The following is a 15,218-nucleotide window of genomic DNA, read 5'->3' as shown; positions in this document are numbered from 1 at the left end:
AAGCCATTTTTTATAACTTCTTCAGTGGCATGAAGTGGAAATCAGGTCTGTAGACTTTGCATTTAGGGATTGTTTCTTTGCTACCGTGTCTTAAAACGAAGTCTGTTGTGAGCTCTTATATTCCCTTGTTTGTTTTCTACCACCTTGTGTGTGTATACACATTAGTGTGTGTAGACACACTTCTACTTTTAGATACATCTACCAATTTCCAAGATTATTCAAAACCAACATTTTGTGATATAATCAAAAATGATTTTTATCTCCTTGGGTTTGTTAGAATACTTGGGTTTTAGTTGCTCCAGAGAAAGTTAAGGTTCCCCTGACAATACTTTCTAATGTAACATGCTGACTCTGAGTATTGAGTATACAACCATGTCTAAAAGAATATTTAAAGTTCAGTTATTAGAGGGAAAGTGAAGGGAGATGTATTTATTTAGCAGTTGAACTGCAAATTATAATTTGAATTTTTTTCTAGCTTGTTTTGAAGTAGTCATTTCTAAGCATAATTTTGTTCATCTTTCCTAGATGCTACTTTGTATAAGAGATAACTCCCCAGAGTTATCACATTCTGGAATTTAAAAATTCTCATTTTTCTTAAAACCTAAAATCAGAAGACTCTGTACCTTGGATCATACTTTATAGTTACTTCTGAGAGAATCAGACTTCTTCAAGATGCTAGGAGAGATGGCTCAGTGGTTAAGACAACTGGCTGCCCTGGGAGCATGCTCACATTACCTTCTGTACCTCCAGTTCCAGGGATCTGATGATGTCTTCTTGTCTCTTTGGGTACCAGACATGTATGTGGTGCCTGTTCACACATGCAGGCACTCAACACAAACACATAAAATAATTGACTATATCCTAAAGGTGCTATTCTAAAGGTTCTTTTTCTCTTACCAAGACAATTGCCTTGGTTTCTCCCATCTGAATATATAAAAGACTTACTTTTTTTTAATTTCCTCTGTATTGAGCATCGTGTTGGGTCCATAGTAGTATTGCTTTAATTTTTGTTTTATGTATTAATATGAAAATCAAACAAATAAGAAGAAAACTAAAAACAAGAAACTATGCTAGCAACAGTGTTTCTAATGTCCAAAGCATTGAGAAAACTGATATTTTTCAAAGAGTTCTCCAATTGTTTACTGTTAAAGAATGCAAGCTCTTTTTGTCCTTTTAAATTTTAACACATCTTTTAGTGTTCATTTCCAAATTTAAAAATAATGCAGATCATGTTTTTTTTATACAACACTTTTAAAATCATACTGCTACCGCTGATCACAAAATTATTGATGTTTTCATGAACTTGCTCACATTCTTTTTCTGTGTGCTCTGTATTTGAATATTGGCGGGTATTGATCTCCCGGGCTATACAGCTTCTGTAGACTTCTGGAAGACACTGTATCTTCTTGTAGAGTGGCCCCAGTTGGCTGAAGCAATACTACTTTCATTACGATATCTGAGGGAAATGGCAGTTTTTCACACAGTCAGTTTGTGACCCAGCTTTCTACTTGGTTCAGTTGGACATTGGTCCTTTTTGTCACTGTCATGCAAATTGATTAAAATATGTAACAGCTTGCAATGAATAGTCAGTAAATGGTTCTGCTTAACAATAGTGTTCCCTTGTGTTGTTTGTTTATATCACCTTTGGCTTTGTTTTATAGTGAACAGCATGATTGTGAAATTGCTCAGGAAATTCAGGAGAAGCTGACTATTGAGGCTGAGAGACGACGCCTTCAGGAGAAGAAGGATGAGGTATGACTTTGGTGAGGGTCTACATCCATGGGAGGGGTTTAGCTCAGTGCAGCCTTTCTGGATGGCAGCAGGACTCTCGAGTGCAGTAGGGCCTAGGTGTTGTTTTCTGTGGACCACTATTTATGGCCTCTTGATGGCTTGTGTTTCTGGGAAGTCTTGCCATGAAATCTGAGCTTGTTTTCTAGCGCTACTGAAAGATGTTATCTCCAGCGTGATGACTTAACAGGGTAGGAACAGGAAGTCTGTCTGGCATGAGCTTCTCTGCCCACATCAGCCTCCATCGTCATTGGCATAAGCATGAAGCCCATAACTGGTTCGAGGACCCTGTCGTATCCTATATGACCTTAAATGATTATATCACAAAGGCCTCAAACGGCCACATTTCCAGACTCTGAGTAAATGAAATGCTGGGGGGCATTCTTCAGCTTGCTAAAACTGCATCTGGGTTGCAGCTTTTTTGAGGAAGCCTAGAGTGCAGCTCACACTAGAGTGAGCAGTCAGTTCTTGTGACCTGGCATTATTCTCACGGCCTTTATAGGCTGACCTAATGCATTTGATTCTTCCATCCTTTTTGTTTTTAAAGTTGCAATGAATATAGTTGACAATAGTGCTTCGATTGTGAGAAGAGGAATTTAATTTGCAGATGTTTGCTGTTGTGTTGTTTATTTGTAATACTCTATACTGAGAATTTCATTTGCACAAACTCTGTATCTACCTTCTTTCACACATCTTAGGCTATTGGTCATCATTGTACCGACTTATAGCAATGTAGAAAATGATTGGTCAGTTTTAATGGCAGGTTTATAGTATGATTAGTTATATATCCAGAATCACCTTTCATAGCTACAGGGGGTCATGCTAATAATCACATACAGTGGAACTGTTTTGGGCTAATTGACATGTGTGTCACTTCAGGTAGATCAGTGTCATTAGTAAATTAGCCTACATACAAAGAGTCACCTTTGCTTCCTAAGATTCATTCAGTGTCACTGAGTGTGAGATATCTAAGTGTATTTAGCTATTTGTTAAAGAAATAAGTTATGATTATCTGATAATTATAGCTACAAGTAAGAATTAGGGTTGACTTCTGATGTACTCTGTTAGTATCACAAGAAACCTTTTCTTACTGCAGGATGCTATGCCTCTTTATAGTAAATGCTTTCCTTTGGGATGAAACCAGGCTGAAATAAGTAATTGTATTTTATAGACAGGAAACTTCTGTCTGTAAATTAACAGATGGATTGGCCTCTTATAAATGTTACTTATATTCTCTGACCCTACCTCAATTCAGGAAAACATGGGATAGAAAAGAAAGCCAAACACTTGATTTTAAGTATGTGGGTTCAAGTAAGCAAGGTAGTAATTAATTCCAGTTTGCAGAGCAAGAAAGTGAGTCTTAAATAGTGACTTGATTCCAAGTTATAATAAGATGCAAGAGAAATTTGTTTGTTTTTCCTATTTAGTTCTGACTTATATGTACTGTGGCACAATATAAAACGTGGTTTAGAGTTGAGATGCTCAGGCCTAAATTCTAGCGTTTTAGCTTTTAACTGTTTGGTGTCCACCTGTTCAGTTAAGTCTGCAGTCTTAGGCTCCAGAGTGGCCCATCATGTCAGTTGATAGACCTTTGCAACTGAAAGGCTGTGGTAGGGTTTCAGTGAGGTAGGATGTAAGAGGCTTCTGGTGCTTCCAAGTTGAGAACTGCTTTCCTTTTAGCTTTTGGCTGGCTAGTTTTCCACTTCCATCCCTTGTGACAATATAGATTTCCTTTCCAGAGTATATATGCAAAATTAGGGGAAATTAAATAAGTCTGTTCATTGTGGTGTGATTTAAGGCTCTTCTTTTCAGACCTTCCACTTGCTTGCCTCCACTACATTTTGACCTATCTCTCCCCGTATTCTAGTAGAGTCAAAAGTGAACTGAGAAACAGTCAGGGAGATTTCAGCAGCTAAGTCTTTATGATTAGAAATAAAAACAGCCTTCAGATTGTTCACTGCTCAAACTCCTGCCTTAGATCAGGGTGGCCGCTGTGGAAAGAGAAAAGTGTGACTTAGTGATTACTGTGTCATCAGTAGTGAATGACAGGTTACATTATTGTCACTGGAGGATGGAACAGCATTCCTCAGAAGCAGAGCAGTAGTTCCAAGTCTCCAGCCTGGCTTTGACACATTTCCTGTAACTAATGAGCTGTCCTGTTTTGTTCTCCTCTCTCCTTCACTTCCCTTTGTCTTCCTGTGGAGACTCTGAGTCTGTGGTTCATTTTTCAGTAGCGTGACTGTGGAAAACTAACTCCTCTTTGGATTTTCACTGGGAACTTTAGATATGTTGTGTCAACTCTCCTGAGCAGTCTGCCCCTCCTCAAAAAGTAATAAGATCAAAGCCTCTTTCCTCTTGGATCAGAGATATTTTTCTAAACATTGTTGGTCATGAGACATAATAGAAGTATGCAGTTTTGTGTATGTGAATGGACATTTTCAGCTGTTAGCGTGTTTATTAGTGTTGTGTGTGTTAGCAGAGCAGATGCAAGCACAATAGCCTCTGTGTAGGGAGATGGTGGAGAAAGGAGGGCCAGGGAGGCTGCTGGTTAGCATTGGGAACCCCTGCGAGTCTCCATTTCCCTCCCTCCTCCTTGTTTCCTTTCCTTCGTCCCTGTGCATCCTCCTCCATTTCCTCCTCTTCTCTCCACTCTTCCCCTCCCCACAGTCCTCATACTTTTTTCTTTTCTGTTTGAAAACAAAACTCTGATGTCACATCTTAAATACACTAGTTGAGTTTTCCCTAGGTGCCCAATGGAAAGACTTGCAGCTTTGGGTTGTACTGCACTAGTAGGGTTTGAGGTTCAGACATGTGGGTTGGTTCCATGTCAGGGGGTATCACTTTGGTCACAGTAGGGGCATTTGTTTGTGTTAAGATTTCTTAAAGATATGTTTGCCCATTTTGTTTTATAAAACATGAATTCTACAAGGTTCATATTTTTTTAATTCAATAAAACAACTGTCATAAAACAAAACTGAAAAATCCTAGGTTACTTCTTAAAAGATGTCTTCTATCCAGTTTTGAAAATGTTAAGATGCATTTAATTTATTTATTATGGGGAGCAATACTGTTAATTGAACTCAGAGCTTTGGGTATGCTTGAGATACTTTTCCACTGAGCTATACCCTCAGCCTTCAATGTGCATTTTAAAGAGTTAACTTCTACAGTGAGTGTTTTGAACTGAGTGCTTTGTATTTGGAGGATCTGCTGAGACCATGTGCTCTGTTCTAGAAGATGTGTTCACAGGAAGGGAGCTGAAGATCAAGAAGGCTGTACATATGCAAGGTGATCAGTTGACTGGCTGCATCCAGCTCGCTGACTTATACCAGTCACCTTTAGTGTCAGAGGAAAGCGCTTTGCTGGTGGTCACACTGTCCAGGAGTGTGTCAGGCTGTGGTATAGTTGGAAAGCAGGAGGGGGCTCCTTCGGGGGCCTGTGATCTGGGTATCGTGGCAGTTATTCAGTCCGGTTCGACTCTTCGACTTTAGAAAGCCATTTCTTCTGAAGCACCTAGAATCACTGAGAGCTTAGAAGAAAAGAAAACTTTTGCTGGTTAAGTACCTGACATGTATTCTCTTGCTCACCAGATAGGCCAGCCAGTGCAGTTGTAAAGGAGGTCGTGATTCTTGTTCTGCTATTCCTCAAGGAGTAGACTGTGACTGCTTTATCACCAGGACTGAACTCAGAACCAGGAAAGCAATAAAGGGTTTCCGGAGTGCCCTTTAATGGTGTTTACTGGCAGTTGGGCCTGATGGTTTTCTCTTGTATTCTTTTCTTCAGAGGCAGCATCCATGCTTACTATAAAGCACAGCAGGCACTTGGGGAAATGCTATTGGGGTGAGTAGGAAATAATGTAACTCAGGAGGCATTGTGCTTCTTTCTGCTTCTGTGATCAGCAACTTAAGAACTTGGGAGAATATGTATAGAACATGATAGTTATGGGGTACAAACTATCTTATGCCCGTCCCCCCATTTTGGTTTGAGTATCATTTAGTAAGATCTAAGGCAACAGTTCTGGCTCACGGGTATGGATGAAAGCAGGCAGATTTACTCAGATGATTGTTAAGTTCTCAGAAACAGTTGACTTAATTTAAGGTTGAGTAGCTTATACTTTGTATCATACCAAGCTTAATTGAAACCTTAAGAAATTTGTCTTGAATAACTACTGTTTCTCTCATTATATCACTTTTAGACAGTCTGGCTTGAACTAGACTGAGAACAGAATCACCGAAGGGGCATTTTTCTACCAGTACACTAGAAATTCACTTCCCTGTGTAGAAAAGCATAAAGTGGGATTGTACCCATCTCCTTTACCGCTCACTCTGAGCTGTGGCATCATGTGGGTACCTGCTCAGGTACCTGGCATTGTATAATCTGAGAGTTTAAAAAAATTACAAACTTTCCTCAGGGCTGTGTGTGTATATTTTATATGTATAAGTTGGTTAAAACCATTTGTTAATAGCATATTAAAGTTTGAAACTGGACATTGACATTCATATTATCAGAATGATAAAAATATCTATGTTACAGTCATTACTAATTTTATTTCCTGGTGGCATTAGCATCTAACTTATATTCATTTGTTCATTCATTCATTCATTTATTTTTTTTTTCAAGACGGGGTTTCTCTGTAACAGCCCTGGATGTCCTGGAACTCACTCTGTAGACCAGGCTGGCCTTGAACTCACAGAGATCCACCTGTCTCTGCCTCCTGAGTGCTGGGATTAAAAGCCTGGACCACCATGTCTGGCTCTAACTTGTTTTTTTTTATGTATGTGAAACAATTCTGATTCCTTTGAATGAGTTATTTCAAGTTTTTGTTTTGTTTTGTTTTATTTTTACAGTATTTTACTATATTCTTTTGGACACATTTAGAAAATTTCCGAAAGAAGAAAGGTACTTTTTTGCACCATTAAGATCTGCACACTGTTTATTCCATATATAAAGAGCTACCTCAAGTTACCCATGTTCTTACCATCACTTGTTTGATGAGCTTTCTTGTCCTGTTGTCTGAGCCTTGAAGAAACTGATGGGGCATGGAGTTTCTCTCCAGAAAAGTACACAACATGCACAAAAGTCTTTCATGGGCAGAGTCTTGACGTCCAGAATACACCCACCCCAAGCAGAACTATTGATAACCTTTCATCTTCTTATATAGATGTTCAGGAGTGCCTATGACCCACCCGCCATCTTTTGCTGAAGTATTTCTTATCTTGTGTTCTTTAAGCTTTTGGACATTCCTGTACCAATTAACACCCCAACAGCCTTGCTCATGCTCTGTTCTGCATGTTGCCTGCTGAAATGTCATTCCTTGTCTAAAGCCTACCAGTGCAGAGCTGCAGTGATTCCTTTAAGCATAAGAAGTATTCCTTCTGTGGTGTCTCTATAGGTATTCAGTTGTCTTTGAGGTATCATCTTCATGTTATTGTGGTTGTAATATTTGGGGAGAGAATTAGAATCCATAGCAACTGCTCAGAATAGAGCTTAATATTTCTGTTAATACAGCAGTATTCCTGTGAAAAACCAGCTCAGAATCACCACATGATTATTTTTACAATTTTTATAACTAAATTATAAGCCAGCTTATTAAGTTTTGTAGCTTGCTATTTCCTTGCAAATCCAAATCTATTTGGATGAAAGACTTCAAAAGACAAATTTTAAAAAGTATGCCCGAATTAGCTTTAGACAAAATTGCTATGACTCTTTTCATAGATTTAGCTAGCTTTATGTTTTAATTAGGGAAAAAAGTAAAGCCCAGAGTGCTTTTCTAGATTATGCATCCCTCTTGCTGAGCAGACATGTTGGCATTTGAATGACATTTCATGAGTGCATGGAAGGCTGAAGAGCCTTATACAGCAGAGGAGAACAGACAGGAGGAAGTCCAGTTCCCCTGTGTCAGCCTTGTTTACTCTCTGGTGACCACACTGTTTTGACTTCCCTTTTGTTTTTGTAGGACATAGCACGTCTTTTACAAGAGAAGGAGCTACGAGAAGAGAAAAAGAGGAAGAAGCATATTCCAGAGCCTTCTGGGGGCAGTGCTTTTGGAGATGGCTGCTATTATGATGATGGAGGTAACAGCCAATGCCTGTGCCATGACCTCCCTGTCCTTAGCTCAGCTCCAAAACTCCCTTTTCAGTTGGTCCATAGAGTCACCTGAGGGGTTACGGGACACGGCCCTTATTCTAGACCCTGGGTGAATTTAGATTTGTGGCAGTGTTCTGTTTGATTTTTAAATTTATATCCTATTTTATTTTAATGAATGACTGTATTTCTAAATAGGAAATATAGGATGGCCATGTTTTTACTTAGAACTTGAATATGGCTTATATGGCTTTGTAACACTTACTCACTCTTGTGTGCTGAAGTCATTGTAGTGCTGTGTTATCATCTGAGCACAAAATAATGTAGTGCAGAAAATGCTGGCTGCAGCTCTGGATTTGACGCTTTCCTCAAACAGTGTGAGCAGTGCTGTTTGAGGAAAGAAGGTGCATCATGCAGCAGTCACTGGGTAAAGCTGCTGTTGCCCTTCGTTCCCCTGTGATTACCTGCGGTACCAAATTTATGGTCTTGATGATTTATTTCCCTGCCATTTGATTGGCATGTAGAATAACCTGTGAGGGAACAAAGCCCCTCTGCAGTCCCACGTGTCTAGTGCTGCTTTTCATTGTGGTGGTGATGGTGTGGTGTGGGGATTATCTCAAAGTGTGTTGGGAACAGAACATTTGCAAACAGAGAACACAGTTCAGCTCTTTCAAAGATTTGTCAAATGAAGGAGATTTATTCTAGCATCATGACTTAGTAATTATCGAGGTTCGATTTCAAGACTGTCCTTCCAGGGATAGCAGTGAACACAACTAAAGACAGCCTAGACAGTAAACATTGTCACATCAGTCATCCTAGAGGGCCTTGAAAACCAGTATCAGCTGCTTAAAAAGATTCTATCACCTGAAAGTGTGTCTTTGCCTTTACTGAGCAGACTCAATGTATGTATAGGTGGTAAGATTATTGTAGCTTGAGAATAATATTGCCCAGTCACTTTTTTCTTGCTTTCCCTCACATGACTGTAATTGGTTAGCAGTCAGCTCTCTGGCCTGTTTGGGAAGTAGCTTGATTTCTTCCTCCATAAGCTCAGCTCTTTTTAAAGAGCTATTTCCATTATGCTCTTTTTCTTCTGAATTGTATATTCTATCTTACACAAAGAAAAAGAGTTTGTTACATTGTTTTCTATACTTGGAACCAGAAGGTATAGAGTTTTTTTTTTAATTATTCTATAGTGATGAATAAAATCTTAGAAATGCAGAACTGGTGGATTTTGTTTGTTTATCACTATAATAAAATCATTTTATTTTATGTGTATGGGTGTTTTGCCTTTACATATGTCTTTGCATTGCATGTGCCCATGGAGGCCAGAAGAGGGCGTCAGATCCTCTGGAACTGAGTTACAGATGGTTGTGAGCCTCCTTGTGGGTGCTGGAAATCAAACCTGAGTTGTCTAGAGAAACAACTACTTGAGCCCTATCTTCAACCCCTCTATTTTAAAATTTTAAGTCTAAAAAACTTTAGGATAGAAGAAAAGTCAACTAAAATGTCCATTTACCCATACTAACTGGAGCTGGTACTCAAGTCTGTGTGTTGAGATTCCAGTACTGGTGCCTGAAGCAACTTTATTATAGGACACTATGTAAACTTTTTGTGGTTTTTCTTTTTTTCTTCAGGAATACCTACAATTATATTTATTTTAGCTAGAGAATGGAGTGGAATAAATGCTTGTTTCGAGGTGCTACGAGAATATGAAGGAATAGAAAACGCTGGCCACTCTGAGCTTATGTAGACACTGGTATTTCTTTGGCTTTGGCAGTTATGTGTGTTGTTGACTATACAGTTCTTATTACACACCCTATAGTTATACCTAGTTGGTTTCCATAGGGACCATGCTATTCAACTTGTCATTACAAAGCAGTCATTATGCTCTATGTAAGGATTCTTTCCCAACACACATGATCAATTCTTGGATTCTGCTTTAACTTCTTTTAAAGTCTGATTTTTGCCTTAGTTATGTAATAATCACAGTCTGTCAATATGCTTACCCTTTCAACTTTTGCTGTACATAAGCTTTAATAAATCTTAAACAATGATCTATAGATTGTAAATTTGAAATTATCCAAAATATTTGTGAAATGTTCATAGAAAAAAATAGCATAAATTATTCCTTTGTGAATCCATGTTTATCTTCAAAGCCACTTGCCTGGTATCATGTTCATATTTGTGATTATTTCTTAATACATGAATAACCTTTGAAGACTATCACTTTAGTCCCTTAGGACAATTTGTAGTTTGACAAAGTTATTGACTCTGACTTCTCTAAGACATTTTTCTCATCTCTAAAATGAAGTTATAAAAATATGTTTCTCATATAGATTTTGAAAAGATCAAATAATGTAATTTTGGTGGGTGACTTGTAAAATTTAATGTATATGTGTACATATATACACATATACACTTGCATTGTGTTTAAACAAGATCTTACTTTGGATGACAAACATGGAGATGCACACTTAAAATGTAGATACAAGTGTGTGTGTGTGTGTGTGTGTGTGTGTGTGTGTGTGTGAGATACACACCACACATAGATTGCCAATAAAGGCATTAGTTGTATTTGCCAAATAACTTGGTCTCAAGAACATCCAAATGTCTTGCTGCAGCCAGAAGGGGTTGGAAGAGTCAAGCAGAATCCCCTACTGTGGTCTCTCCTACCTCAGATTTAAAGATGCCATTATAGGTAAATGATAGAAAATAAAACTACTATCAATTAACTGGTTAGGAAGAATTAAAAAAAAATTATAGTCTCATAAATTTATCTCCAAGCAAAATCCTTTGTGCTTGCTCTGACTTAATGATGACTCCACTCATCCACTCCATGAGCACACTGGTATAGAGACTGTAAACCCACTCTCTGAATGTGCTCATCATTAATAGCTTGTCAGTATTACACTAATTCCAGTAGCCAAAGAGTTAATGAGAGTTGAAAGAGCAGATGTTTTTTATCATAGAAACTGTTAGGTTTCACTTTTATGTCAATTGCGAATTAGGCTCTGAACTATGGAGAAAATCGTTTTATAAATATCTTTGAAGAATCAGATTTTACTCTAGACCCACCTTTGAAGGAATGTTCCTTTTCTTTTAGGAAATGTAAAAGGAAACTGAGGTGGTTGAGTTTTTTATCACTGTTGAATTTAGCACTTCCTTTCCTTCTTTATATACATGCAGTACTCTTACATACTTTTCTTTATATTAGAGTCAAAACACCCATCCCAACCAAGACCCCTTCACTCTGCCTACTTGTGGAAGCTGTTTCAGAATTCAGCAGATGCCTGATTAGAGCAAGGAACAGCTTAGTTAGCTGAGCAGTTTTTTCATGGAATGGAAATTTGTTTTTACCATTTCTAAAGTGTAGTAAAAATGCTTTAGAAATGTTAGAGTTACTATGGTCTTGCAAAATGCTTACTAATTTGCTTTCTTGTTTTTATAATATGCTTGGGCCTGATAAGACCCTAAAAAAGCATGTATGTAAGTTTCTTTTCTTTTGAACTGGGGAATTTGTGTTTATAGCTTATATTTTATTTTTATACATAGAAGATAGTATAGATTATTTTAAAATATATTTGGAAAATGATGCCAGTATATGTATTCCATATGTCATTCCTTTTTTAGCTTTTTCCTTGATAGGATTCAACTAAAATGAGGAACAGAATTACCTCAATATAGCAAGTCATTTATTCCTTTACATTCTGCTCTACTCTGTCCTCCTTCTACACCAAACTAGAACCGAGGCTGTCCCAGAAATATCTGAGAATGCTTGTTTTGGACACATGGTGGGGTGGAAGTAGAAGGTGGAGACCTGTGGGTCATTTTGAACTGAGCAGAAGTTAAGAACATTGTACTGTATCTTTTCTGTCACTTCAGTGAGAATGCTCAGAAATCTGAGACTGAAATCTCACCCTTTTAGAAAACATCACTGTTTTACAAGACTTTACAGCCTCTAATTGTTAGTACCTATTCTAGCTGCACATTGATTAGCTTTATAAAGTAGAATTTGATATCTTAGTTAGGATTTCTATTGCTGTGAAGAGACACCATGACCATGGAAACTCTTATAAAGGAAGAACATTTAATTGGGGCTGGCTTATAGTTCAGAGGTTTAGTCCATTATCATCATGGTGGGACATAGTGGTGGACAGGCAGACATGGTGCTGGAGAAGGAGCTGAGAGTTCTACTTCTGGACTTGCAGGCAACAGGAAGTAGTCTGAGACATTGGCCTTGGCTTGACCATATGAGACCTCAAAGTGTCCTTCCACAGTGACACACTTCCTCCAACAAGGCCACACTTCTTGATAGTGCCACTCCCTATGGGGGGGGCATTTTCTTTCAAGTTACCACACTGTCCATCGTTTTGTTATTGGCCTTATAAAGTAGGATTTGATGATAATTGTCCATCATATTGTTATTGGCAAATATGCACGTGCTAAGCTCTTCCTAATCATGATCAGATTCTTTATGATTCAAATGATTTCACTTAAATTTTGCTTTTTACCTTTTTGGCTATGTATGCATGGACCATTCCAGTCAGTATTCATCTCCACATCTCAGTTTGTGAGGTTTCAAAGCAATTTTATCCACCTAAAAATATGTTAGTATTGAGTCCCAGATTCCCTGTGTAATGAATTTATACTCTTATTAAGCTATCAATTTTTATTTTTATACCCTCTACCTCCACTAAGACCAGCCAAGGTCAAGGAGGGCCAGGGAATTGGGTTCTGGATACTCAAGGTTTTCTAGACTCCAAAATGATGGGAAGACTATAAAGCAGAAGAAGGAGAAACCAAGACATCTATTGGAGAACTTGGAAGAGCTGGAGGAACCCTGTTCTTCAGAGAGATCGGGCAGAGGGAGGGATGATGCCCAGACTGCCATTGATCAGCGTGAAAGAAAGCGGACTGGTCAAGAGAGGCTCTGGAAACCTCCACTTCCAAAGATCAGTGGTGAGGTATTTCTGAGCACTGAATCTGATGACTGGGAAGCTAACAGTAGCCCTCGAACTCGGAGTTGGGAAAAACAGTCCCGGCACCATGGCAGACTTTCACCCAAGTCTTCACAGAAAACAGGGCTTCCCTCTAAGGAAATTGTGTGTGGGAGGGACCTTGGGCAAGGTGACCACAGAGAAAGGAGACGTAAGCCCAGGACTCTTCCCTTCTCAGAGGATGAAGAACTTCACCACCACCATGATGCAGGTAATGGATCGCCCTGTTGGAAGTCCTGTGTGTAAAGTCAGTCAGTTTAATAAGCATCGTAAGCAACCTTTGTCTCTGTTCAATTTGAACTTCTGTCCTTAAAATGAATCTTGGAGCCAGGTATTGTATGAGGTTCCCATTGATCTTACGTCTCTAGGAAGAAGGAAATATCTGTACTGTTCTCCTGTAAGAGCATGCTGAGTTGGAGGATTCTCCAGGACCAGGTTGCAAGTACGGGAGCCCATCCCAAATACTAGTCATTGTTTGCCACAGCCTTGCATCAGATACTCTGATTCTAAATTGAAAATTCTTGGATTTTTGGTTTTATTAAGCAAACCAAGAAGATCTGGTTTAGCGAAGGCTTTTAAGGACCAGCCTTAAAGGCCTTCTTGCAGGGTCCAATAGAAATGCTCAAATAAACGAAGGAACTAGGATCTGAGAGATAAGGAATGAATCCACTCACACTACATTCTTTCCATCCATGTCTCTTCAAAAAGTAAGTTTTTTTCTACAGCGAGGATGCCGGCTTATATACATTTACAACAGCAATTCTTTTGGCAATGCAATGTGAGTCTTGAATTTCTCAGGATCACCAAGGCAGATAAGATTCACACACAGAGCAATAACTGTCAGCTTTCACTCATGGAGTGGTTAGTGGAGGCTCCTCGATAAGGTCAACTAGAGATTAAATCACCAAGGGAATCTAAGAGAGGAATTCATGTGCTTAAACTATATTCCTAAGTGTGGCTAGGTAATAAGCTAAAAGTCTATAATCAGTGAAAGTCACGAAGAAGGTAAAAACTGTCATTTTCTTCATGCGCCACTCCCAAGTGCCTCCAGCACTGCTTTTCCAGCGGGCGGGGGTCAGTGTCTTCAGTAGCTAGGCAACCTGCGTAAGCAGTAGAGGAATAATGCAGCTGCTGCTCTTACGCCAGTGTTGGCTGGCTCAAAAGAAGCTCTCAGATCTAAGGGATACAACTTTTGCCTTAAGTGCTTAAAATGAAGGGAGGATCTAAGCCTATTCTGCACAAGAAACGGAACCTGGCACCTTCCAGCTGCACTGGCCACTGTGGCACAGGTTTTCAGCATGTCTGTGGGAAAGTTTACTTTCCTTCAGAAATGAGCAAATCTGATTATCTTTCCCGTTATTTCCTCAGGGCAAAGCAATAAATCTCTAAGCCAAAAACTTGTGTTAATAAACCAAGGTGAAAGTAAGTACAAGGAGTTAAGAATCTTTTAGTTCGAGGTTAATCTAGGTCATTGCTTCTCTTATCTATAGGTGCTACCGGTAAAACTAGGGCATGCTTGTTCTCTTAAGTGGCTATGAATTATCATTTCAGACATGTAGTAACTCTATGTCCTTGATGTATCCGGAAATGTTTCAAATGAGATACTTTTGCCTGGACCCTAAACACTGACCAAATGCCTGCCAATAAAGATAATTGCAGGAAGACAGACGTTTACATTGTTTAAACGTTTACATTGGAGAAAGGAACAAAGGCCAGTTGTGGGAAACAGGTTTTGATTATCTGACTGTTTTCACACATAGCTAGTGGATGTTATCAATGTATCCCAAATGCATAGGGGAAATTGTGCCCAATAAATAATCAAACACTTTTAAACTGTGGGAAATAAATCCGAAATTTGTAACAGATGGGAATAAGCTATGACTTCTGCAGCAAGACATCTATAGCAAGAAACAGCCAATTCATTCAAAAGGCAGTAACTCCAACATGACTTATATCTTGGGTCTGGGCTTAATCCTCCACCAGAACCCTTGGTTCTGATTGGTTGACCTTTATCAATGATGGCTGAATCCCTACTGCACAATCCTGCGGCTCCCAGCACTGGTTGTAATTGACTTAAATGTTTATCCGCCAGTGGGACTAGAAGTATTTTATCCTTTAGACCTCATCTTTCTCGTCTGTAAGTGAGACATCAGAGAGGCAGTCTTTTTAGAATACTTTCAGAGTATGGACAGTCAGATCATTTTTATCAGAGATAGCTAGGGTAGGTAGGGTATTTTCTAAAACTGGAAATCTCTGAGTCAATTTGGAATATTTTAAAGCTATAAGTGATACATAATTAAAGCTTAAAAGTCATTGTTTTAAGTTACCTTTTATGGTTTAATGTGCAACTCT

The 15,218-nt window shown here is 38.8% G+C and overlaps 1 protein-coding gene across 1 annotated transcript in view; it reads left to right on the top strand.

The window, feature by feature from the left end:
* Ccdc50 (coiled-coil domain containing 50) overlaps window positions 1–15,218 on the top strand; it is a 65,190-nt gene that overhangs the window by 33,998 nt on the left and 15,974 nt on the right. Inside the window, 3 exon segments of the mRNA XM_037209809.1 lie at window positions 1,662–1,752; window positions 7,742–7,859; window positions 12,568–13,077. Coding sequence (XP_037065704.1) covers window positions 1,662–1,752; window positions 7,742–7,859; window positions 12,568–13,077 — 719 coding nt within the window.

This window comes from Peromyscus leucopus, chromosome 12, assembly GCF_004664715.2.
Source record: "Peromyscus leucopus breed LL Stock chromosome 12, UCI_PerLeu_2.1, whole genome shotgun sequence".
In the NCBI taxonomy this organism is placed as follows: Eukaryota; Metazoa; Chordata; class Mammalia; order Rodentia; family Cricetidae; genus Peromyscus; species Peromyscus leucopus.
Note: the sequence above shows the minus strand (reverse complement) of the source record. Positions and strands in the feature narration are given on the sequence as shown.